The 26,379-nt window shown below is 36.1% G+C and overlaps 2 protein-coding genes across 2 annotated transcripts; both read left to right on the top strand.

Moving 5' to 3' along the window:
- The first annotated feature begins 2,651 nt into the window (after positions 1–2,651).
- Positions 2,652–11,743, top strand: LOC109001159 (squamosa promoter-binding-like protein 1). The gene is made up of 10 exons (XM_018978314.2): positions 2,652–3,748; positions 3,993–4,174; positions 5,711–6,366; positions 7,107–7,181; positions 7,279–7,386; positions 7,481–7,598; positions 7,757–7,898; positions 8,031–8,181; positions 9,743–10,381; positions 11,038–11,743. Exons 1-10 carry the CDS (start codon positions 3,165–3,167, stop codon positions 11,491–11,493), a joined length of 3,111 nt encoding a protein of 1,036 aa, XP_018833859.1. The 5' UTR covers positions 2,652–3,164; the 3' UTR covers positions 11,494–11,743.
- Positions 11,744–13,456: 1,713 nt separating this feature from the next.
- On the top strand, positions 13,457–25,356 carry LOC109001124 (pleiotropic drug resistance protein 3-like). Its single transcript, XM_018978267.2, has 24 exons — positions 13,457–13,845; positions 14,214–14,337; positions 14,709–14,794; positions 15,536–15,620; positions 16,103–16,262; positions 16,359–16,435; positions 16,862–16,915; positions 17,027–17,117; positions 17,268–17,569; positions 17,653–17,934; positions 18,041–18,354; positions 18,550–18,710; positions 18,793–18,896; positions 19,397–19,547; positions 19,642–19,779; positions 19,927–20,000; positions 20,115–20,447; positions 20,545–20,835; positions 21,626–21,709; positions 21,827–21,960; positions 22,761–22,988; positions 23,112–23,283; positions 24,219–24,473; positions 24,935–25,356. The coding sequence occupies exons 1-24, from the start codon at positions 13,457–13,459 to the stop codon at positions 25,199–25,201; spliced, it is 4,356 nt and encodes a 1,451-aa protein (XP_018833812.1). The 3' UTR covers positions 25,202–25,356.
- The last annotated feature ends 1,023 nt before the right edge of the window (positions 25,357–26,379 follow it).

Genomic DNA, 26,379 nt, shown 5'->3' with positions numbered 1-26,379 from the left:
AGCTGGGGCATATATTATATATCAAGCTAAGTAAACATTTTAACCCTAGCTAGCTGCTAGCTAGGTTCGGTTGTTTTATTAGATCATGAGGTCGGGGTAGGTAATTTTTTAGGTTTATAATTGACTAGTTAAGGAATAACAACCATTAATTTTCTAATTATTAGTTATAACTAATAAATTAGGCAATAAATCCCCTCCTACTTTACGGGCTTTTTTTTTTTTAGCTTTAAGTTGGAGAGAAATCATCAATGAAAATGTCAAAAATCGTAGCTGCAGCAGGATTCATTTGATTTTAGGAGTTCACTAGCTCTAGCTAGCTTGGTCCCTGCAGTGAGAAAAACTAGTTTCTGGGAAGAGGGTGATCCTGATCATTAATCATATGTACTCATGCATACATACATACATATATATATATATATGTATGATTAGATGTTGATCGAGGGTGATTAAAAATTACCCCTTAATTGTAAACAAATGATCTTGTACTTGGATTATTAATGTTGTAATGCAAAATATTAATTAGGCTTAATTTGTGTGAAGTTTGAATAATGAGATTAGATGCATAAAGTTGAATAAAATATTATTATAATATTATTTTTTAATATTAATATTATTTTAAAATTTTAAAAAAATTGAATTATACGTTTATTATAATTTATGTGAAAATTTTAAAAAAATTATAATTATGAAATGAGATGAGATAAAATATTTTCGTTGTCCAAACAAAATCTTAATTTGTTAATATTTCTTTATATATACGTAAGTTTGCATGTCTAAATTAACCGATCGATCGATGCGGCCATGAACTTACGTTTCCGACCAAAACAGAAATTAAGACCAATTAACATGCAAACTGAAGCTTCTCTAATAGGCCGCCGGAAGTAGTAGTGCACGTACGGCCGGCCTCGATATCGTCTATTTCGGAAACCATCCATCCATCACAGAAAAACTGCATGTTTATAACAAAACGGTCGGAGTTAGATTTTTCTAAATTTGACTCCAACTCCAAGTTTGTTGGAGTTTAAATTCGAACTCCGACTTCGGCTTGTGTAGACTTCGATTTGGAGTCGGAGTGGAGTTGAATTTAAACTTTCAGTTTTAGACTTTTCTTAACTTCATATTTAGTTTATTTTTGTGACCTTTCAAATTTTAATTTTTTCAAACAATTTAAAACTAAAATTATATCATTTACTGTAAATTTATTTTTGTACTAATATCTAATTTATTTTTATACTAAATTTATACTATAGTGTCTAATTACATGTTATTATATTTTAATAAATTAGTATATGTTTTATTAATTTATTATATTAGACTTATTTAAATACTAGTGTATAATTTATTTTATACTTTATTATGCTTAGTAGTAATACTATGGCGTTTACATATGCTAAACTATCATTAGTCTATTTATTTTATATATATAGATATATAGTATAAATATATTATTTTATAATAATTAACTCATATTAATATATTATTAAATTTAACTATACAAGTTCTATTTATATAACTATATAACTATATTAATATTTATGATAAATATATAGATAAAATCATATTTTTATGACATACGTATAATATTAGAGTCAAATTCAGAGTTAGAGAGCAAAGTAGGAGTCGGCCAAGCGACACCTTTGACTTTGACTCTGCCTCTGATTGAAGATAAAAAATAAAAATTCGACTCCATCAACGTATTGTCTGAATTGGAGCAGAGTTGGATTTTTTAATTTTTACTCAACCCTAACCTATTGGCATGCGGTTCTTGATCTTGAACTGCATGGAACTAATTGTATATACATAGATCCCAAACCCATATAAATAAATATTTAGTGTTGTGTGTGTGTGTATATATATATATATATATATATATATATTTTGAACCTATATATAATTAGGTCAAGAAAACTACGAAGATCCCAATTACAGATTATATTATTATATATAGAGAGAGAGAACTGAAGTAGCTTCATTTATCTCTGAATTTCTTATAAATTATTTTAATTTGTAACTCTTCTCTTTTAACTTTTTATTGTATAATAGTATATATATTGATACATACGTTAGATCTATTTTATAATAAAAATAATTTAATAATTTGACATACTATATCTATATTAATTTATAAATTGATTTTTGTGAGATTTATTTGTGATTAATGGTAGAAAGTATAATTATTGTAGCATGCAGTAATCGGATTATATAGTTAGAAAAGAAGAGTCAATGTAAGAGAGGATCCACCAGCAACTGAAAGGTCAGAGTCTGTTTGTCCTGGTACGTCTGCATGAGCATTAAGGGCAGCTGAGCTTGTGTTCATACCATAATGCACATGCATTTCCCCCTTTAGCACAATCACATTTCACCTTTGTTCGGCTGTGCTACAATACATTCACATAATCCAACGAGCCGTCGTTCTTAGAGTAATTTATCTTATTATTATTCACAAATTTTAATTTATAAATCTCACTGTATTCATAAATTATCTCTCAATCATCTCATCTCTAAAGGTGCCCGTGAACATATTACCAATGTAAAACGTTGTTGGTTTTCTCGTTTTTGTTTTTGAGAGAAAACGAGCGAGGGAGGGACAGGGTGTGGGCCAAGATTCCTAAACATAAAGCGTACTCTCTCTCTCTCTCTCTCGAAACCGCATTTATTTTACACTCTTTCCTAACTTTGTCCTGATTTCCCTCTACTATATTCTCTCTCTTTCTCTCTCCTGTGATCTACGCAGCAATCTCAGCTCTGGAGTTCCAGCTTTCCAATCTCACCAGATTGCTATCTGTGGGCAGGTTTCTCTGTTTTAACTCATGAGTTGGAACTGTTAAAGTTGGTGAGTCGTACTTTTTATTTTGGGTTTCGCTCTTGATGTGTAATTTGGTGAGTAAAATTTTGAGAACATTATGGTGATTTTGCTTATGATCTCGGGGGAATAAGTGGGTAGTTGAGGGGCTTGCTTTGATCAATTAATGTTTTCTACGATTTTGGAGTTATAGGGGAATAAATGGAAAAAGTTGTTGCTGGGTTCCATTTTGTGGATATTAATGTTCGCTAATTTCTAGCTGGATTTCAAATTTAATCTCTCTGATAATTGGGTAGCTGCGGTTGGTCGAATTGGAATCTGGGAGTTTTGACTTCTTCTGGGTTTTTGGAAAATTTGAATAATGGAGGCTAAATTTAGAGGTAAGGCTCATCAGTTATATGGTCAGGTGGTGTCGGATTTGAAGGCAGTTGGGAAAAGAAGTTTGGAATGGGATTTGAATGACTGGAAATGGGATGGAGATCTTTTTACAGCAAGTCGTTTGAACTCTGTACCATCAGATTGTCGGAGTAGGCAGTTGTTCCCAGTTGGGCCAGAAATTCCAGAAAATGCTGGTCTGTCGAATAGTTCATCTTCTGGTTCAGATGAGATTAATCTAGTGAATGATGGGGGCAAGAGGGAATTGGAGAAGCGGAGGAGGGTTGTAGAGGTTGAAGATGAAGAACTGAATGATGAAGCCGGGTCTTTTAACTTAAAGCTTGGTGGGCAAGCTTACCCTGTCACGGAAGGGGAGTTGAAGAGTGGGAAGAAGACAAAGATTGTTGGGACAACCTCGAACCCTGCGGTTTGTCAGGTGGAGGGTTGTAAGGCTGATCTCAGTAATGCCAAGGATTACCATCGACGACATAAGGTTTGTGATATGCATTCCAAGGCCACCAAAGCACTGGTGGGAAACGACATGCAGCGATTCTGTCAGCAGTGTAGCAGGTCAGTTGGATTATGTAATCATCCTTTGTTTTTTTCTTGGATTATGTAATCATCTTTGTTTGGAGGAAATATTTCAGAATTACGATCAGTCCTGCTCAGAAGAATACTTGCTTTCATATTGGCATTTTTATAAATTTTCAAAACCCGAGTCCAAAGTTGTTGCATGTCTGTCTTAGTTATTCTGTCATTTATTAGTACCATCTGTTTTTTCAAACTAGATGCTACTTGGCCTACTTATTGGCAGGTTTCACGTTCTTCAAGAGTTTGATGAGGGAAAGAGAAGTTGTCGTAGACGGTTGGCTGGCCATAATAGGAGGAGGAGGAAAACACATCCTGATACTGTAGCTAGCGGAGGCTGTCTGAATGCTGAAAGGGGTACCAGTTACATATTAATAAGTCTGCTGAGAATTCTCTCCAATATCCATTGTAAGTCTTTTTATTCGTTGCAAACCTTTTCACTTGGCTGCTCTATGAAGGCATCCTAATGACAGTAGTTTGTTGCATACGTGATACCGGTCTGAAAGCCAGGGGCTGAATTAAATTTTCTTGTAATTTTATGCTCTAATGACAACTCACAATTTTGTTGAGGGTTGCTAAGAAATTGCTTCTTGGTCACCTCACCAATAACTCTACGAAGTTTTATCTTTTGATCTCCGGATACAATGGATCTTGGTGCAAATGCATGTTAAAAGTTAATGCAGAACTGATGAAAGTTGGCATTTATTTTTGCATATGAGAATACTCTTTGCATCTATATGGATGAATAGACTATAAAGTGTGGAAAAGGGTTCAAGTTGCTTACTCCAGATTCTAAGATAGTTGCTTTTGAGAAATTGAACCCTTGATGGCGGTGGTGCTAAATCTTTGGCACCTTAACTTGTTTATAATTATTATTAACTATCACTCAGGTGCATGGTTAGGAAATTGCCATTATTTTGGCATTTAAAATAATTTCCTACTATTTCACGAGCATTTTCAATTGGACAACTGATATCCTAGAAACTAGGTGAGATAAATTTCAGTAGCTGTATACTGAAATTGTAACTAGGTGTCTCACTTTGTATACTTCCTATGTACTTGGGCATTGCCTAGTTTAAATCTATTCAATAAAGTTTCTTACTTATAAAAAAAAAAAAAAAATTCAGTAGCTGTAGGTGGGATGCGGTAATTTGAGTATCTGGGAGTCTTTGTTGCATGGCGATTTTCTGTATATTTCTCTACAGTGTTCTCACATTAGCTGGTCATTTGTAAGGCAACTTTTATGTGGAGGTGTTGTTTTAAATGTAAAAATTCTTTATGGGTTTCACAATGATTGGTTGGATGAATTCACGTCGATGACTGCTACTGTGGTGCTGAGATTGTTTAAAGTTCAACATTTGGATAAATCCATGCGACTTATATCCACCAGCAACATAAAAGCTAGCTGCTTTACTTACCAATTTTCTGTTATTGCCCGAACAATTTGGTTCATTTGTTATGACCAGTGTTAGTGAGAGCATTAGGTGCACTTAAGTGCAAATGCTGCCTAGAGCCTAGGCACAAACTGCAAACACGCGCCTGATGGAAGGTGCGCATTTTTTAAAACTGATATTATATATATATTCAAAAAATTGCTTTAAGGTAAAAAGCACTTACAAAAAAAAAAAAAAAAAAGGCTTTAAGCTCACAATGGCCGTTTGTATATGTTCTTTGCTTTTAGTAACCGAAGTGCTTCAGCCTTGACACTGTTAAGCGCGCCTTTACCAACAATGACCATCACCGACTACTTAACTCTCTGTGTCTTCCTCAGTTCTTGTTTTTCTTGCATTTAAATTTTTAGGCCTATCCACACTTGGGTCTATAAAGCTTGATTTTCTATTGTTGACATTTGTTTGTGGTTATATGTGTTTCTTCCCCTTTCCTTGCGTGTCATGATTGGCACACTTATTTGACTCCACAGTTTATGCCTTCTATGAATTGCAGCAAATAGCTCAGACCAAACAAAGGACCAGGATCTGTTATCTCATCTTTTGAGGAACCTGGCCAGTCTTACTGGGACAGTTGATGGAAGGAACATATCTGCATTACTGGAGGGATCTCAAGGTTTGCTGAATGCTGGGACATCTACTGGGTCTTCACAGAAGGTGCCAGATGTTACTCCAAATGGTTCTGAGTCCTCTAGGCCTTTCTGTTCAACCTCGAAGATGGATGATCACATCAACCTTCATGACCATCCTATATCTGTGGGACAATGCGTGACAGCATTTACATCTGATATGGCACAGAAAAGAATATCTTTGGATGACTCTCAGGGTGGACATCTAAAAGCTATATCTGGTCTACAGTACAAAAACCCACCTCCATCAAAGGATGGGCTTCCATCCAAATCAATTATATCTGAGACAAAAGTTGGGAGGATCAAATTGAATAACATTGACTTGAATAATGTATATGAGGATTCAGAGGACCATATAGAGCAAGTAGGGAGGTCTCATGCCCCTATAAACTCAGGGACTGGGTTTCTCGGCCATCCATTATGGGTACAGCAAGACTCGCATAAGTCTAGTCCACCTCAGCCAAGTGGCAACTCAGATTCAACTTCTTCACGGTCACCATCTAGTTCCAGTGGAGACGCTCAGGTATATTCTTGTTGTGACTGCATCTTATCCCTTTATAAATGCTGGGTTTGGTAGCATTTACAAATGTATATATTATGGTGGGTGGTGGGACCATTGTGGTTTACTGCTAAAATTCATCCGGTTCTCATTTTTAGTTGTCAGCGAATTTCAGTGGGTGACCTTAGATTTGTGCAGATCATTTTAGATTTTAATTTTCACCTCAATGCCTGTAGTTTGGGTCAAGATTAGTTGAATTGATAATGCCTACTGTTGAAAGAAGGGATAGAGTGATCAAAGGTCCTTATTCGACTTATAAATTGTCATCTGAGGTTACATGCTTTTGTTGCATGTTTATCCCTTTTGGTCTCTGGGTCCTCTAGCTCATTGATCTTGTTAATTGATCATCTTATTGATGGGAAAATAGAAAAGTGGTTATATAATATGGCTTCTGGAGCTGAAGCAATACCTTCAATGTCATGTAACAATTATATAGTTTTGACCGGGAGTTTAGTAATGAGACACTTGTAGCTGTTTGTTCAATTTCAGTGTGTATATATCACATAAGCATCAACTCATCTATTTGAGCCTCTGATATGAAAAGGAAAACTGTAGTTAAGTGTTCTACATGTTATAGCTTTCAGAGAATGGTACATGCATTTTGTGAGTCAAAATATAAACATCTATATACATATGTTTATATAAATTTTTATGTGGGCCTCAAAGGACTATTTCGCTAAGACTCTTTTCCTATAAATCTTCAGAGCCGCACAGATCGAATAGTTTTTAAACTCTTTGGAAAAGATCCAAACAATTTTCCTCTTGTTCTCCGGACACAGGTATGTACTTAGCCACAGAATGTTTTTTGATGCAACCTTTTTTGGGTGCTATTTCATAATGTAGTTTGATTTTTTGTTACATATTTTTCAACTTCAGATCCTCGACTGGCTATCCCATAGTCCTACCGACATGGAGAGCTATATAAGGCCTGGTTGTATCATATTAACAATATACCTCCGTCTAGAAAAGTCCATGTGGGAGGAGGTATGCTTCTGTACTGATGCAAGATATGTAGAATTGTTAACCCTGATATCAGTACAGCATTTTTAATCTCCTTAAATACAATTGCTACATACAGCTTTGTTGTGATCTGGGATCCTATCTGAAAGGGCTACTTGGCTCATGCAATGACTCTTTCTGGAGAACAGGATGGGTGTATACTAGGGTGAGGCATCGCGTGGCATTTATGTATAATGGTTTGCTCTCTCTCTCTCTCTCTCTCTCTCTCCCTCTCTGGCATTGCAAGTTTCTAGTCGTGCTTTAATGTATTATTCACTAATAAGAGCGTGGACACAAAATTTCTCATTCACATGAGGAAGATAAAGTATTTTGATTTGTTAAATGTGCCTTGCAGGTCAGGTTGTCTTAGACACACCCTTACCTCTGAAAAGCAATAAAAATTGCAGGATATCAAGCATCAAGCCAATTGCTGTTTCCACATCTGAGAGAGTTCAGTTTGTTGTAAAAGGCTTTAACCTTTCTCGTTCCACTGCTAGGTATTCTTTTGCTTATCCATGCATGCCTGAATAGTTTGATTTCATCTCTTGTTATTTGTAAGGGAGCAATGATGTCTCAATTTTTCAGAAATTTCTTTGTGGATATTGTTAAGTCCTGCCTTTTGGTTTCAGGCTACTCTGTGCTCAAGAAGGGAAGTATCTGGTCCAGGAAACTTGTTATGACTTGATGGACAGTGCTGATACAGCCATTGAGCATGATGAACTCCAATGCCTCAGCTTCCCCTGCTCCATACCAAATGTTATTGGAAGAGGATTCATTGAGGTGTGGTCATCCCTGATTTTTTCTGAATGTATCCTGTTATAACCCACTTAGCTCAACAATGAGTGTGCGTGCGAGAAACTTTTTGAAAATGCATGTAGCTGACTAGCTTCACAAAAGATTGGATCATAACCATGAGTGCCCATGATAATAATGAACCACGTGATTTGATAATGTTAGTCCTAGTATGCGGTGTATTACTTCCAATATCTTAGACACCTTTTGGTTGATCTTTAGCTTTAGAAGGTCGTTGTTACATGTATAAAAAAAAAAGTATCATTGTTCAAATATCTCACAGCATATGGTTTGGGTTTGTTTCAGAAGTTAGGAACCTGTACACAGATGTTAGCTTTCTTATTTAAAATTATGTATTTGAGATTGACGTTTTTCATGAAAGAGGACAGAAACAGATGTCTTGTTAATCAAGTTAAATTGGAATCATTACAGTTTTTTATTATAATAAGAACATATTGAATGGTGGTTCACTCGAAAGCAGAATTTGGGGTGGGGACAGTGGCGGAACCAGCAATTGTTTTGAGGGGGCCAACTTTTCTATCATGTGACACATTTATGTAAAATAAAAAAGAGATTAAAAATTCAGAAAACATAAGATCTCAATAATTTGCTACATATGTTTAAAAATAAAATTCTAAAAACACAACTTAATATACGTTTCAAATTTATGATGATAATATTTCATGGAATAATATTTTACCGATAAAAAAAAAATATTTCATGGAATAATATTCATCCATTATTATTTTTGTAATGAAATATTTAGAAATCATTTTTTTCATAAAATCTATCAAGTGATCTTTTAGAAGGCAATCTTACATTCTAGTGTGTAATCTAGTTTATTAAGTTTCATGTAAAATCTAGGTATTTTCGTGTCACATTAAACATATAATAATATAATTGAGACCTTAAATAAATTTTTTCTTGCACAATGAAGTCTAGAGGATAAAACCTCTAAACTATTTTTCATATAGATCATCAACCTTAAATGATTTTTCTTGTATTTTCACTTTGGATTCCATATTAAGAAGCCTAATATTGTATAACAAAAAACTTTGGGATCCATATTAATAAATTTATTATTTCTTCTAAACTTAGTTTAAATTAATCTTAGTGAGGCCACATCCTTGGAAATAGATAATATATAGAAATTATACAAAATTTTGGGACTATAGGAAAAAATTGGAGAGGGGGATTTCTAAGTATGTTGAAATTTTAGAAAATTTTAGAGAGCATATGGGGGATTAACTTTTTTGGGGGGCCATTCTCTATATTTGCAGAATTATAAATGAAATGTAGGGGGGATTTTGAAATTTCAAACAATATTAGCCCAAGGTGGGTCCGCCACTGAGTGGGGACAATGGAACTGACTTTTAAAAGCATAGTCAAAGAGGGCTGGAACAGAGAGAAGTTACATTCATAAGTAGAACAAGAGATGGCCCTTTAACCGGATAATACTCTGCAAGAATTTTTTGTTTACATCTTTAGAACATGCACGAGTACATTCCCCATTTCTGATTTGAGAAGATATATATTTTGATCTTATCAGGTTGAAGATCATGGTCTCAGCAGCAGCTTCTTTCCATTTATAGTTGCAGAGCAAGAAGTCTGTTCTGAGATCTGTACGCTTGAGCATGCCATTGAGGTGGCTGAAAATGCTGATGAGATTCAGAGAGTACCTGAACTGCTGGAAGCCAAGACACAAGCTCTGGACTTTATACATGAAATAGGTTGGCTGCTTCATAGAAGTCACGTGAAGTTTAGACTGGGTGACGTGGATCCGAACCCGGATCTCTTCCCCCTAAAACGGTTCGAGTGGCTTGTGGCATTCTCCATGGACCATGATTGGTGTGCTGTAGTAAACAAACTCTTGAAAATTCTGTTTGAGGGTGTAGTTGATGCAGGTGACCACCCTTCCATTGAGCTTGCATTGTTGGATTTGGATCTTCTCCACAGAGCTGTCCAGAGAAATTGCAGACCTATGGTCGAACTCCTGTTAAGATTTGTCCCAGATAAAGTTTCAGATGGGAGAGGAGCTCAGGAAAAGCAACAGGTTGATAGGGCCTCTAGTGGCTTCTTATTTAAACCGAATATGGTTGGACCTGCAGGGCTTACTCCTCTTCATGTTGCAGCCAGTATGGATGGCTCTGAGAATGTATTGGATGCCTTAACTGATGATCCTGGATCGGTAATACCTTGTCTCTTATTTCATATTATTTTTACTTGTAATAACTCTACATAGGGAGAAGGCATGAAAATGGTTCATGAATTTATCCCTAGCACATATTTGACTGGCCCTTTCTAGGCCTGTCAATGGACCGAATCATGGGGGAAGTAGTTTATTCTGACCTGAAATGTTTCAAAGCAAACGTAAAATTCCTAACGGATCAGAATAACACCCCCCCTTGGGGGTTTATGTCTATTATTGAAAAAATGAAATGGTGTTGGTTTGTTTTTTTTATTGGAGAAAACACATATTCGGGTCAGAAACGGTATTGAAAACTTTTCGGGCCAGAACAACCAGAATTTAAAGGAATGAGTCGGGATGAACAGATCAGGCATGAACTGCCTTTCTAGTTTGTATTGTCATATAAGAAAATCTAATATTGATGATCTTCTGATTAAAAATGAATTTCCAAAATTTAGCGACTGCATTATTTGGAGCAGGTTTATGATTATTGTTGAGGGAGAATCTTGTCCTTTTATTTATTTATTTTTTTTTTTTTTTTGGGGGGGGGGGGGGGTGGGTTGTTTACTTCAAACCTCACATTTTTCAGCCAGATGTCTTAGTTGGCATTTTTACCTTTGTTATTCTAACATTTAATATGGTTCTGGCTTGTCCAGGTTGGTATTGAAGCATGGAAAAGTGTTCGTGATAGTACAGGTTTGACACCCAATGACTATGCTTGCCTACGAGGCTATTACTCCTACATCCATCTTGTCCAAAAGAAATTTAGCAAGAAAATGGAAAGAAGGCATGTGGTGCTTGATATCCCTGGTGCTGTCTTAGACTACAATAACAAGCGGAAGCAATCAGATGGGCATAAGTTGTCAAAAGTTGCTTGCCTGCAAACTGAGAAGATTGAAATTGGAGCAACCTATAGACATTGCAAGATATGCGAGCAGAAGCTATCTTATGGCAGCATGAGAAGATCACTTGTATACCAGCCGGCAATCCTTTCAATGGTGGCCATTGCCGCTGTTTGCGTGTGTGTGGCTTTGCTCTTCAAAAGCTCACCTGAAGTTCTTTATGTGTTCCGGCCATTCAGGTGGGAACTGTTAAAGTACGGGTCAAGCTAAGGTGATTCTGTTGGAGGGTGGGTTTTGTTCTGCCCCCTCTCTCCCCATCTTAATTGCACGAAAGAAACGTATAAGTGTTGGTGATCTGTGGAATCGGGCATCCACTATTTCTGTATACTGTATATGTGCTAATGGTAGTACGTTACAAGATTATATAGGGAAAATTTAATCGGTATCAATCCATTGATTTATACAGAAATAAACCCATCGCAGTCTGGGGAATTAATACCTTGGAAAGGCTTCATTTTTCTATACCTTACTGTAATACAGGTAATCCAAGGTCTTACTGGATGTTCCAGGCAAGTTTGCTGCTTGACATCGAGGGAACCGTTGTGGGGTAACCAAGATGGGCTTATATTAATCAAATTTTGGAGTGGCTTGAGCTTATCTGATTACCAGGTCGTGACCAAACGACTGGTCAAACTCCAATCTACTTATGCAATATGTTGTGTTACACAGTAACACCAATACAAATTTAAGAAGCTACGTGAAAGTTTAATTTACCAGGACTTGTAAATATACGAAAAAAGAAAAAGGGGGCCTCTCCAAATAGATCTTACCCAGACAGCATGCACATAAGTTTTTGCCACTTAAACAAAGCCTAGAGTGATAACCTCTTTACCAATTACCCCATGCAAAGGGGATGGGAGGAGGATGCCATTTTTCAGGGGGATTTGTTTGTTGAGGAATCGGATTGCCCCTGCAGGGAGAATATCATCCTCGTGGTTACCTTCCAATGACCCATATAATCATATTTTGTTATTTGCAAGATGAGAAATACTTTAGCCATAAATGAATTACACAAAAATAAATTCATAAATTGATGTGACTTGATGCAGTACATTAGATTATAAAGATACTTTTAGTGTAAAGTAGATTTGACGGATCATGTGAAGCTACGTCAGTTTGGTGTCTGTAGCAGTGCTCTTGCAGGAATGCTGGCCTTGAAGAGTTCGGTGAAGAGGCGTGTTGGTATCTATTCCTTCTTGAAGGGGCTCCTTTGTATCAAATATTAAAAAAAAAAACCTTTATCTCGAGCCTGCCCATGCCCTTCCTGTAAGCATTAATCTAACTACTAACACGAGCTCAGCAATGTCAAAGTGCAGTTTCTGTACTGTGGATAAACTAATTTATGACATAATAATCTAATACCTCGTCTGTCTTTGTCTGAGAGCTCACTTATAAGAACCGAAATGGATGCCTGAAGCCAGATGCCATTCACACCGTTCTTATAGCTTTGGTGCTAGTTCCCTTGTTGGTCCCACTTTTCAAGAATATTTGTATCAAATGTTGAACATAGGAGTTTTATCTATTTTGTGTACACGTGTCATATAATATATATATATGTCCTAGTACCAGTCTCTTACTCTTTGTACAGAATCTCTTTTTTTTTTTTTTCCTTTTTGTTGCAAATTTCTGTTTCTGTAACCCTCATTGATTTTGCTATAACATGATTATACGTGATCTTTCCAGATTTCTGGCCTCAACGATTTATGGCTCAGAAAAAACCTTCCTCCAGGCCAAGGATGTGATGTATCATACTCTGGTTGGAAAAGTCAAATGGAATAAATTGTACCGAATCTAAAGATCTAATGATAATTGGTTTATATATAACAGAGTGAAACATGCTGCTTTATATAAGATTAACAGAGTGAAACATGCTGCTTTATATAAGAAAAGATTCTTTTATCTATAATTGGTTTGATGCACTCCTGTTTCTTTGTGAATCTTAGTCATATCTGGCATAGTATTTGATATTTAATTAATGTACTAGGAGAGAAAAGTGTAAAATCAAATGGTTATATTCATTTTCCTTGCACATTATTCTATGCCATTAAACAGCATGTTCAACAGCCGTAAACTTGCTGAGATAATACATGACATTGTACTTTTGCATTACCTCTCTCTTTCTTCTTTTTTCTATATATATGTTATAGTCTGAAGCTTTTCTGCTTATACAATAATGGCTCAGCTGGGAGGAGCGGATGAGATAGAGTCTCTGCGAATTGAGTTGGCAGAGATTGGAAGAAGTATAAGGTCTTCATTTAGAAGCCGCGGCTCAAGTTTCCGGGGCAGTTCAGCTGTCAAATCTGAACATGATACTGAAATTGATAATGAACATGAGTTGCAGTGGGCTGCAGTTCAGAGACTTCCCACTTTTGAGAGGATTACTTCAGCCTTGTTTGATGATTATGTTGGCACAGGTTCAGATGAAGATGCTAAAGGGAAACACGTGGTCGATGTAACCAAACTTGGAGCTCAAGAACGGCATATTTTCATAGAGAAGATAATCAAGCACATTGAAAATGATAATCTTCGGTTATTGCAAAAACTTAGAAGGAGAACTGACAAGTAACCATTTTTTTCATATACTCATGGTATATACATATTACACTAAAATTCATTCACAAGCTTGAAAATTAGTATGAATGTGCATACCTATGTAAATTTTGTTTGTATGCATCTTTGTGTGTCATATCAGTAATATCATACCTTGTCATGGTTTTATCAGGTTTCTTTATCATGCAGGTACATGCAAGCTACATAGTTAAGACAAAGTTTCAACTTGCATTATTTTTTTTGAATCTGATGCCTAATTGTCAATGCGAACTAGTTGGATGCTCCACGACTTCATGCTTTGATGAGCATGCAAAGTTCTAATTGAATGTCTTTGTTGGACCTTGACTAATATAGCATTAAATTTTTATTATCCTTTGTAGAGTTGGTGTAAAATTGCCCACTGTTGAAGTAAGATATGAAAGTCTGTGTGTCGAGGCAGAGTGTGAAGTAGTTCATGGAAAGCCCCTCCCCACCCTATGGAACACCTTGAAAGGCATGATTTCAGTGAGTATCTTCACTTGTCAGACTAAGTTCCAGTTAAGTTAGCCACTGAGACTGAATATTTGAAGTGAGGACATGGGAGTGAAAAAAAAGGCAATAGAAACAAGTGTGGTATATGCTCTGATAGTCATTAGATCAAAAGCTTCATTGTACAATGATCTTTGGATTTATTGAGTTGTAAATATCCAGTGCTTGATAACAATTATGTATTCTTCATATTCCCCGAGTCATCTTTTGCCTAAGCAGGGGCATGTTTCAAAATTTGGGCATAGACCTGTAGTTCCTTGACTCTAAGAGCTCAAAACAAATTGCTCACCAGAGACCCTTTTTTCTTCTTTTTGACCCAAGTCATGAGAGCTTTCTGTTTGTGACAGGGCCTTGCCATGCTGTTAGCTTCAAAAGCTCAAGGAGCCAAGATAAACATCATCAAAGATGTCAGTGGAATTATTAAGCCAGGAAGGTATTCAGCAAAATGTAGCATCTTAAAAAAATCTCTCTGAATAAAAAGATAGTATCTCTTTCCTCTTGATGAAATAAACTTGTTAAAATCTCCGTCTGTTGCAATACGTTAGGAAATAGGGGACATCTATAAATTGTTTAGATTAAAACATGACTCGATTTATTTGTGATTGAATATACTTTCAAAGTAGATTTTCTCCAATTTGGTAGGCTGATATTGAACATGGTGAGGTGATCCATCAGCTTTACCCCCTATCTTCTAGGTACTTTACAGTTTAGTAAGTCCCGTCCAATATCTTCTAGGGCTATGCACCGGGATGATTTTGGCCACTGATTTTATGTTTGTTTCTTTATTTTATTACATAAATTTCTAAATCTAAGGAAAACCAGTAAAGTGAGGGAATTGTTTATACTTGTTGAGTTTGCAATTGGCCTAGGTCCTAGGAACCTTCTCAATCAAACCAGACATAAATGGTTGCATCTCTTAGATGTATTAAACATGTTTTACCATATTTCCTTATAGAGATTAGAAGATATCTTAGATATGCTTATCCTTGCATGATATCTTCCTCAAATATGTTAACTTATCCTCTAAGTTCCGAATTGGAGAAAAATGAAACAGTTTTAATTTATTTACCTTTTGGAGGAAATATTGTATCAATTTATAGTAGTCCTTTGTGAAGGTGAGAAGATAATACTGGCAACATTAAAATTGACTGACATTGGCCTGTCTTTGCTGCAGGATGACTATATTGCTTGGCCCTCCTGGGTGTGGCAAGACCACACTATTGTTGGCTTTGTCTGGGAAGCTAAGCAATTCTCTAAAGGTTTACTCTTTGAACATCTTTTTTGAGACGTCTGAATGGTCCTTCAAAAGAGTTATATGGGGTTTCTTAAGAGAGTTAGTGCTCAACACAACAGCTTTTGAACTTAAGACTCTGTCAAGCTATCTCTATATTAATTGGTCATTTAATATCCAAGGAAGTTGGGTTCAGATGATCAGCATGTAATCAAATCCCGTGTTCACATATGACTATATGCACTAGACTTTTACTAATTTATACTTCTTTTAACTTGATCGTACTGCTGCCTAAAATTACAAGCTTCATTCTCCTCGAACTAATGCATAGCACATTTTGTTGTGTAACATTCTTAACACCTACAAGTTAAACACTATAAAGTTCATTATGGGGGTCTTGGAATTAGTTTCTGCTCTTTCCAGATACATTAATATTAACATATATTCCATTATCTCAGATTTGTTTGCATTTAAAATTAGTCTGACTTTTCTCAATGGTTTCTGCATTAGGTTACTGGGCAAATATCTTACAACGGTCATAGACTGGAAGAATTTATTCCACAGAAAACGTCAGCATATGTAAGCCAATCTGACCTTCATATTCCAGAGATGACCGTGAGAGAAACACTTGATTTCTCCGCATGCTGTCAGGGAGTAGGAAACCGAGATGGTAAAATTGTTGATTTTGATGCAAGACCATTATCAAGAAAGTTTTCAAATTGATACTGATTAGCAGTTTTTTTTTTTTTTTTTATCTGCGTTATAGAAATGATTATGGAAGTCAGTCGAAGGGAGAAGGAGAGAGGGATTATCCCAGATCCGGATATAGATGCTTACATGAAGGTACTATATAGCAGATATGTGACTTTTCCATCCATGTTTAGATAGTGGTCTCTATGCATTCACAAGTACATTAATGCCAAAAGATCAAGAACAAATAATTGTGTGGGCGTGGATGTGGTTGAATAAACTTTTTCTTGCATGCATAAGAATGAAAAATCTCAGAATCTCTTATCCATTAGTTAGAAGTCTTATGTCCCAATTATTCTTAAAGACAGCTTTGGGTCCTGACTCCTTGGGATTGGTTGCATGATTCCATATTTTCCATTCAGCTATATATAAAGTTGGACTCACTTAGATCATCATTACGGAAAACATTTACAAAATAATTGTCTTTTTTAGTGTGCTTGTCAATGTGGCATTTATACATTATGCATTTTTCAATGTTTTATATCCTTAATATTTTTTATGTTTTTGTTGTTTTTACAGGCAATATCAGTTAAGGGATTGAAGACTACACTTCAAACAGACTACATCCTAAAGGTAGTGTGTTTGGTTACTTCTCCAGAGTTTAATCTTATTTCTTCTTTATCTGTTTCTTGGTGGAACTTTGTAAATCTTTGGTATATGGCTCACTATCCGCGCGTCTTGCAGATCCTTGGTCTCGATATGTGTGTTAACACATTGGTTGGAGATCCCATAAGAAGAGGCATATCTGGTGGTCAAAAGAAAAGGCTGACTATAGGTGATGTCACATACCATACAAAGTTTTTGTAGAGCATGAAAATTTTTAGTTGCTTATGTCAAATGTAAAATTCTGTTCCTGTCTAAGTTCTGCATTTAAATTTAAGGGGTTGAATTTAATATCGTTCTTGATATATCTTGCATTATGTAGGTGAGATCATCGTGGGTCCCGCAAAAGCTCTATTCATGGATGAAATATCAAATGGCTTAGACAGTTCCACCACTTTCCAGATTGTTTCTTACCTTCAGAACCTGGTGCATATAACTGATGCCACTGCATTGATTTCACTTCTTCAGCCAGCACCAGAGACCTTTGATCTCTTTGATGACGTTATCTTAATGGCAGAAGGGAAGATAGTCTATCATGGACCACGAAATTGCATTCTCAAGTTCTTTGAGGACTGCGGGTTTAAGTGTCCAGACAGAAAAGGTGCTGCTGACTTCCTTCAGGAGGTAGATTTGTCGTTCATATTTGCGTCTACAACTATATCCTGCTGTATGAATTGTGACCAGTTTTCTATTTTGATTTGCTATAGGTTATATCTAGAAAAGATCAAGCACAGTATTGGTGCTACACAGATCAACCTTACACTTATGTTTCTGTTGACCACTTCGTAAAAAAATTTAAGGATTTCCATCTTGGCCAGAACTTAGATGAGGAGCTCTCACTGCCATTTGATAGGTCTCACAGCCACAAGGATGCTCTATCCTATAGATCATACTCATTAACTAAGTGGGAACTGCTTAAAGCTTGCACAAGGAGAGAACTTCTTCTAATGAAAAGGAATTCTTTTATTTATGTATTCAAATCAACACAGGTATTTTTATTTTTGTTAAACAAATGCCTCGATACTTCTGCCAATTACAATTAGCTTCGACTCTACTCGTCTTATTTGAAATTGTTTTTATTCTTTCTTTCTGCAGTTGGTCATCATTGCGTCAATAGCAATGACCGTTTTCCTTCGAACTCGAATGGCTGTTGACATGATCCATGCAAATTATTATATGGGTTCATTGTTCTATGCACTCCTCATTCTTCTTGTGGATGGATTTCCAGAACTGTCCATGACTGTCTCGAGACTAGCAGTTTTCTACAAGCAGAAAGAGCTTTTCTTTTATCCTGCTTGGGCTTACACAATCCCTGCTGCCATCCTGAAAGTTCCTCTGTCATTTTTGGAAGCTTTTGTGTGGACGGCTCTAACATACTATGTCATTGGTTACAGCCCCGAGGTGGGAAGGTGAGAGTTGCAGATGAAAACTTCAATCCTGCATACTATTGCTTTCTCATAGGTTGTACAATTAACATTAATTTGCTTCTGGTAGAGTGCAAAGATGCAGCTAACGAGTGGTCCTGTTTCTTTTTATTAAATCCTCTAGAGTGGTATTTTTTTGGTTATAATAGCTATCTCAATTCTTGAATCTGTGTTTCTTAGGTTCTTCCGCCAGTTCCTTCTACTTTTGATTGTGCATTTAACATCAATATCCATGTTCCGATTTATTGCCTCACTCTTCCAAACTGTGGTTGCTTCAATGACAGCGGGTAGTCTATCCATAATATTTGTTCTATTATTTGGTGGCTTTGTTATCCCCAAGGGTAAGATTTTTACTACCTCTTCTCATTATCAAGCCAATTAAAAGTATTGAGATGATTGTGCTTAGCAGAGTTTTGGTTGCAGCCTCTATGCCAACTTGGTTGGAGTGGGGATTTTGGTTTTCTCCCTTGTCATATGGAGAGATAGGCTTGACAGTGAATGAATTCCTTGCTCCTCGATGGGAAAAGGTGAAGTTTAATTTCTGTAATTTTTTCTATGAACAAGACAGAAAATATGCAAGGGTGTTGCAATTGATTTGGTTGGGCCAATAGGACAGTTACAAGGCTCAAATTTAAGATCTCCATTAGGTTGACACAGCTTTGCTTGTTTTCATGGAAAGTTCTTCCAAAAGAAGAAGTTTTTGGGGACTAGTAGTTTCCTATTGGGCTCATTATATCATTAAATAGATGTAATACCTTCATATACCGCGAGATTTCTTCTTTAAAAGCATTTGGATGTTAGAAAGAGCAAGGGAACAAAAAGGAAAGTAATAATAAATTCTTAAAACGGGCACCCTTTTTAGCATTCTAAAGTCTCCTTTTTCCTCATTCTTTTGGCATTCTAAAAAAGAGGGTTTACCTATCCACTTAGAAACCTGCAAAAATGTAAATCCTGCAGCCTTCCCTCACAAAAATTGTGAAGTTGTTCATCCATTGACCACTGATTATTTACCTTTCTTTCATTGAAGCTGTCTGCAAACAAAACTCTGGGGCGACAAGCATTAGAAACTCGTGGATTAAACTTTGACAGTTACCATTATTGGATATCAATTGCTGCCTTAACTGGATTCACAGTGCTTTTTAACGTTGGTTTTACCTTGTCATTAGCTTACTTGAAGCGTAAGAGCACCTCCCATTGCTTACTTTGATACTTAAAAATAAAGAAGCAAAAAGTTAATGTGTATGCTAACCTACAACTTCAATATACATTCAGCTCCAGGAAAATCTCGTGCTTTAATTTCTTATGAAAGGTACTCTCAACTTCAAGGAATAAAAGACAGCTACAATAATTCGGATAGAGGCACAAACCCTACCCGTGCTTCTCCTAAAACTACTTCGGAAGCTAGAAAGGGTGAGAATGCCTCTGTGTCCTGATCAGCTCTTTTTATCCTATGTAACGTTACATCTGTTCATCATGTCTATTCATTCTAAATCTTTAGTCAAGTTTAGATATGTTTTTAACACATCTTTGAAATTCTGTCATTCCTCAATTTTTCAGGAAGGATGATTCTACCTTTTGAGCCCTTAACTGTAACATTTCATGATGTGCAGTATTATATAGAAACCCCTTTGGTAATTATGCTATGGTTAGCTTTACTCCATTATATAGCTAGTTGTGAATACAAGGACTAGGAGTGAGAGTTATATCCACTGAAATGCATTATTTTGCCATCATGTTGTTCTCAGGAAATGAAAGGGCAGGGTTTTACACACAAGAAGCTCCAGCTCCTTTCAGATATTACAGGTGCATTCAGACCTGGCATACTAACAGCTTTGATGGGTGTCAGTGGAGCAGGGAAAACAACACTTATGGATGTTCTTTCTGGAAGGAAAACCAGTGGTACCATTAAAGGAGAGATTAGAATTGGTGGGCGCCCAAAAGTTCAAGACACATTTGCCAGGATATCAGGTTACTGTGAGCAAATGGATATACATTCTCCACAAATCACAGTAGAAGAATCAGTGGTATATTCTGCTTGGCTGCGGCTCCCATCTCAGATTGACTCAAACACTAAAGCTGTATGATATCTTTCTGCTGCAGAATATAAATTATTTTCTCTCAGCCTTGATCATTAAAATGAATTGCACTGAAATTTCCTGTTGCATTTTCATCTAGGAATTTGTAAATGAAGTCCTTGAGACTATTGAGCTTGATGTGATCAAGGATTGTTTAGTAGGAATGCCAGGTGTTAGTGGTTTATCAACTGAGCAACGTAAACGGCTTACTATAGCTGTGGAGCTTGTTGCCAATCCTTCTATCATATTCATGGACGAACCAACATCAGGTCTGGATGCAAGGGCAGCGGCAATTGTTATGAGAGCAGTGAAGAACATTGTTGAGACAGGAAGAACAGTTGTGTGCACTATCCATCAACCAAGTATTGATATCTTTGAGGCATTTGATGAGGTAAGTTGTTCATAGCCTGGCCTCATAAATGAGATAAAGTGAGAGAGTTTGGAATTATGTTTGCACATTTCCCTTTTATAGCTGAAAATGACTTCTTATTTAGCCCGGATAAATTATTTTGAGTTTCAGTTGTAAAGCTCCATTTAAAGCATGATCAGGTAAGTACTTGAAACTTGTTCAAATTATACATACAAAGAAGTTATCACCTTTAAAGATTATTTGTTTTTTTCCCTGTATTTTAATCTTCTCAAGTTTCATCTCAAGTTGGAAGATTGATCCTTTTTAAGGACACTTTGACCTTCCAGTTTTGGCTTTGGCCCTTTGGAGCAATTTTCACATTTTTTCAAGTGGATTGCACAAAAACTGGTCATATACTAAGTCCAAGATTGTAAATTATGAGTGAGGGCTTTGGAGGTGTGCCACTTGCATAATGAATGGTCTAATATCTCACTGTGCCATTTTTAGTGAAGTAATCTTTCCTAAGTTATCTGTTAAGTATGATCTTGATCCTTTTAAGTTCTTTGAGTGAAAATTTGTATAATGGAGTATTAATATCTTCAAAAATTTTTTATCTCAAGTATAATCTTTTTAGTTGGATTGAGTTATACCTATTTCATTTTTCCACTTTACAATCATATATGCAGGTTTACTTGCCAGACAACCAAAAAGAAAAAAAGAAACGAAACTATCTTCTGTTTTAGAAAATATGATCCTGTTGAATTTTGTATTTATTATCATAGCATATAGAGGTGATATGGTAACATTGATTCATGTCTAACTGATGGTGCAGTTGATTCTAATGAAAAATGGAGGCCGCATCATATATTCTGGTCCACTGGAGCAGCACTCAAGTAGGGTTATTGAGTACTTTGAGGTCAGTTAGTGATGCAACTTTTAGATTTCTTTCATCATCGTTAGCCAAATAAAATACCATTCTTGTGACAGAAATGAGTAGTTAGTCTGATCCCATTCCCTGGTAAATTTTCTGTAGAGTATCCCTGGAGTTCCAGCTATTAAAGACAATCATAATCCTGCGACGTGGATGTTAGAAGTTACTTCAAAATCTGCTGAAACTCAACTTGGAGTAGATTTTGCACAAATTTATCAGGGGTCCACCTTGTATGAGTATGTACACAGACTATAAGAGAATGAGATTACATAAAAACAATGTGGTGTTTATCATTGTTACCAATCATGCCAGGGTTCTTGCTATATCCTACTTCAATACCTTGATCTTTATGTATATGCCTAACGATATCTACATGTATGCATATAGAAAGTACAGAAATCATGGTCAATGGATACTGCAGCTTAGAATACAAAACTATATACAATAATGTCTTTGATATGTTCATAATATCTATATATCTATACACATATAATTTTCAAAGCACTAAGTTATACCCTTGTGAAGCCACATCATTAACTATTCCACTAATTATTATTATATAATTTTAATTAGTGCTATAAAACCACACCATTTACTCCCCAGAACTACAATTTTTTAGAAGCACCATATCCCCGCAAATGGTGATGAAGTCCTTCCGAATCTCCATCATTTCTTCACTAAATTCACTCTCTGATGTAAAAACTCCACCTTTGCTGCTCTTTCCCTTAACTTGCTCTATTCTTTCTTTCAGCTCCTGTTAAATTGCAAATACACTACCTATAAAAAATATCTAATTCACATACTAATGTTGATTTAAAGTCAAATTATTCAATGAAAATAGTATATTTAAGCCGCGTTCTTTTTCCTTAACTTGTGCCTATTTAATAATACCTCACGGTGTGCCTTTAGTTAAATAGAGTATTTTTAATTTAATAATTTAACTATTCCTGTGCATCATTCAGATCTACTACTAGTATATTTTATATGGAAAGCTTACAGCTTGGCATGTACATGACTCTTGCTTTTCTGACTGTAGGCAAAACAAAGAGTTGGTTAAGCGATTGAGTTCACCATCTCCAGGTTCAAGGGAATTGCATTTTCCTACCCGCTTTCCACAAGGTGGTTGGGAGCAGTTCAAAGCATGCTTATGGAAACAGCATTTGTCCTATTGGCGAAGTCCTTCATACAATTTGATGCGTATCATTTTTATGTGTGTCTCATCTTTGGTGTTTGGAGTACTGTTCTGGAAGCAAGGAGAGAAAATGTTAGTTAGCATAATTTTATTGATGTCTGCATAAATTCATTACCTAAATTTCTATGATATGAAGCTGGATTGGGAAATCATTCTCAAAAGAACATACTTGACAATCTGTTTCTGTTTTGGCAGAAAAAACCAGCAAGACCTCTTCAACGTGCTTGGTTCAATGTTTACTGCCATTCTCTTCTTTGGCATAAACAATTGCTCAACAGTTCTACCCCTTGTTGCAACGGAGCGGACCGTTTTGTGCCGAGAAAGATTTGCAGGAATGTACTCTTCATGGGCGTATTCATTGGCACAGGTTCAAAACTCTCGTGACAACTGATTTAGCATTAATCCTGTTGAATCCATCAAGAAAATTAATATGTTCATCAAGCCATCTCATGAAATCAGTTTAAGAAACTGGCAGCTTTAACAGATAATTTTTCTTTGTGTTCCTTTGAAAGATAATTTAACAATATTTCTGTTGAATGCATCGAGAAACTTAAAATGGTCATCAAGTCATATAATGAAATCAGTTTAAGAAACTGGTAGCTTTAGTTGGTCATTTTCTGTGTTCCCTTTGCTGTCCAATTGCAGACAATGTTAATCTTTTTGTTCCGAACGAGAAATTTATGCAGAAGCTAAAAGCCAAGAGATCAACAAGTCTCCACCTGCAACAAAAACAACCGCTTCAAAAAGAAATTTTTTTAAAAAAAAGTTAGTTCTTTTCTCTAATGTCTTCCCCAAAATTTTACAGCCTCAAGTTTAATCTTAACCATGGATCCACTGAAGAAAATGCAGTGATCGGCTCCAGCAAAATAGCAAGAAATTAGAACAAGAATTCAAAACAGAATATTTGACATCCATGGCATATAAACTTCATCCTTTCCTTTATCTCTTGATGATGTCCCGCCAGAATTTCATCACAACCTTAGGTGTATCTATATAAAGGGTTAGCATTTGGAGAACTACTTTTTATAGCTGAAGGAATCTGGAAAGCATATGGAACTTCCCTTAACTTGATTTCAATGGATCAATAACCTCACACTTTGTACAAACTAGTGTCGGAAGACAATCTCACAACCAGACTTAATTGAAAAGTTTTAGAAATTTAGAGTTTTGGTTGAAACTAGTTCAACAGCTTAGTCTCCCCTTTAAATTCTGAAGATGTTGATTACTTAACTATGTGGTTAGGATGAGGATTGTACATCAACTCTTGTATTAGACTCCAATAAATGCGATCAACTTTTGTAGGTGCTAGTGGAGGTTCCCTACCAGTTAATCCAAGCAGTTCTCTATGTGATCATCACCTATCCTATGATTGGTTACTACCGGTCAGCCTATAAGATATTCTGGCAATTCTACAGCATGTTCTGTACACTGCTATCCTTCAATTACCTAGGAATGCTTCTGGTTTCTTTAACGCCAAATATTCAGGTGGCTTCAATTGTGGCTTCATCTTCCTACACAATGCTGAATTTGTTCTCTGGGTTCATTATTCCAAGACCTGTAAGTATGATCATCAAGCTATTCTACCGTTTGTCTTTTTTGTTTTAAAGTTAAATAGTTTCTTAGGTCAATGATTTCACAAAAAGATGAACCAAAATCTCACCCTTAATGCCCTGACACGAAAAGCATTTCTAACCAAATGACTTGCATCTAAGCTGTGAACTACATCTTTTATACACAACTGGGTGCTTTGAGACAGACCATGTGTAATATGGCCTTCTTATATATAAAAAAATCAATACACCTTACACTCAGTTCAGCTAAGTTACATGTTTACCGGTAATCAACTTTAAGCGGATTTTGAAAAGACTACATATATCGACTAGTGGCTACACTCTAAAGAAAAATAATGTTAATACTATGTGAAATTATTTTCTTTGTTATTTTTTTTTTCTCTCAATCTGTGGGGATATGTCAAGCATTGAAAGTGACCCAAAAATGTTGTTCCTACATTGTTGCAGCATATCCCAAAGTGGTGGCTTTGGTTGTATTACTTATGTCCCACATCTTGGGCACTGAATGGTATGCTTACTTCCCAATATGGAGAAATACACAAAGAAATATCTGTGTTTGGAGAAACAAAAACAGTTGCCACCTTCCTAGAGGATTACTATGGGTTTCACCACAATCGATTAAGTGTTGTTGCTGTTGTTCTTATTGTCTTCCCCATAGTCTTTGCTTGTCTTTTTTCGTACTTTATTGGCAAACTGAATTTCCAAAGGAGGTGAATGTTGTAAAAATGTATCTACACATTTGGATGTTATGGTTATTATCATGAACTATTGGCTGTAAACATAATTTTCACATATATAATTTCTTTGAAGAATATCAAGTTGAAATGGCCATGTCTTCAGTAATGCTTCTTGTGAGCTTTCTGATTGGATGCAAGGATGTTGCTACGTAAACAGACTGTTATGGATCATCTTAGCATTCAGGGTTATTGTCCCAGCATGTTGTTTTAATGTGCTTTCAAATATGAAATCAATATATAGCAACCAAACCATCTAGCATATTGTCACGTAGATTGTGCAAATCCTACAAATCTTGAAATTTCTACACATGTATAATTGTAAATTTATTGTCTTGGTAACCAGAACGTCCCCTCGATAGCCTGATGGCTCATCCAAAACAGTATCACTTTGACATTTTGCAGTAATCAACTCCCTCAAAACGATACACCCCATATTTTCCTTTATGCTTTACCAAAATATTTTGTTTTGTTGACCAATTGCCTTTTCAATTAGCAACTCGGATGCAGTATGTTAACAACCAAAACTTTTGCTTTCTTAATTCTGTGCATCTATCTCAAAAATCAAAATCACTTATGTGTTTCCAAGAAACACATCCCTTTGTATTGAATGGTAGTAAATGTGACGCCCTCGACCCCCACGTGTGATTTGGCAAGAGTCGCGACACCAGGGTGCGGGCCAATTGGGTCACACACCCCCAACGCATAGTTCAAGTGTGTGCGCACATGCAATATGTGTATAGTTATGAATGCAGCGGAAAATAATAAGGCAATCCAAAAACTAAGTACATAAAATTTAAATACAACCCGCAAGGAAGTCCTCCATAAGGTTATTACAATCATCCAACTGAATAAAATAAAATAAGAGACCAATCAACTATGACGGGGATAAACCCCAGGTTATCACTCAAGTGGGGTCGGTCCTCCATGCTCATATCGGTTCTCTGCATCAAAGTCTACGGTTCCATGAAACGGAACCGCATGTGAGAACACCACAATGAGATTTTGCAATCTCAGCAAGTAAAAATATCCACAGATCAACAATTAGGAATTTCAAACATGGAAGCATACAAACAAACGCGCACAACAATCATAAGAGATTTTCCAAAAAAATACATTGTTTGTATCTTTTACCAAAAAGTGCTTCAATTATAGCCA

Source organism: Juglans regia, chromosome 7 (assembly GCF_001411555.2).
Source record: "Juglans regia cultivar Chandler chromosome 7, Walnut 2.0, whole genome shotgun sequence".
Taxonomy (NCBI): Eukaryota; Viridiplantae; Streptophyta; class Magnoliopsida; order Fagales; family Juglandaceae; genus Juglans; species Juglans regia.
The sequence above is the reverse complement of the archived record's forward strand: the minus strand, read 5'-3'. Positions and strand labels throughout refer to the sequence as shown.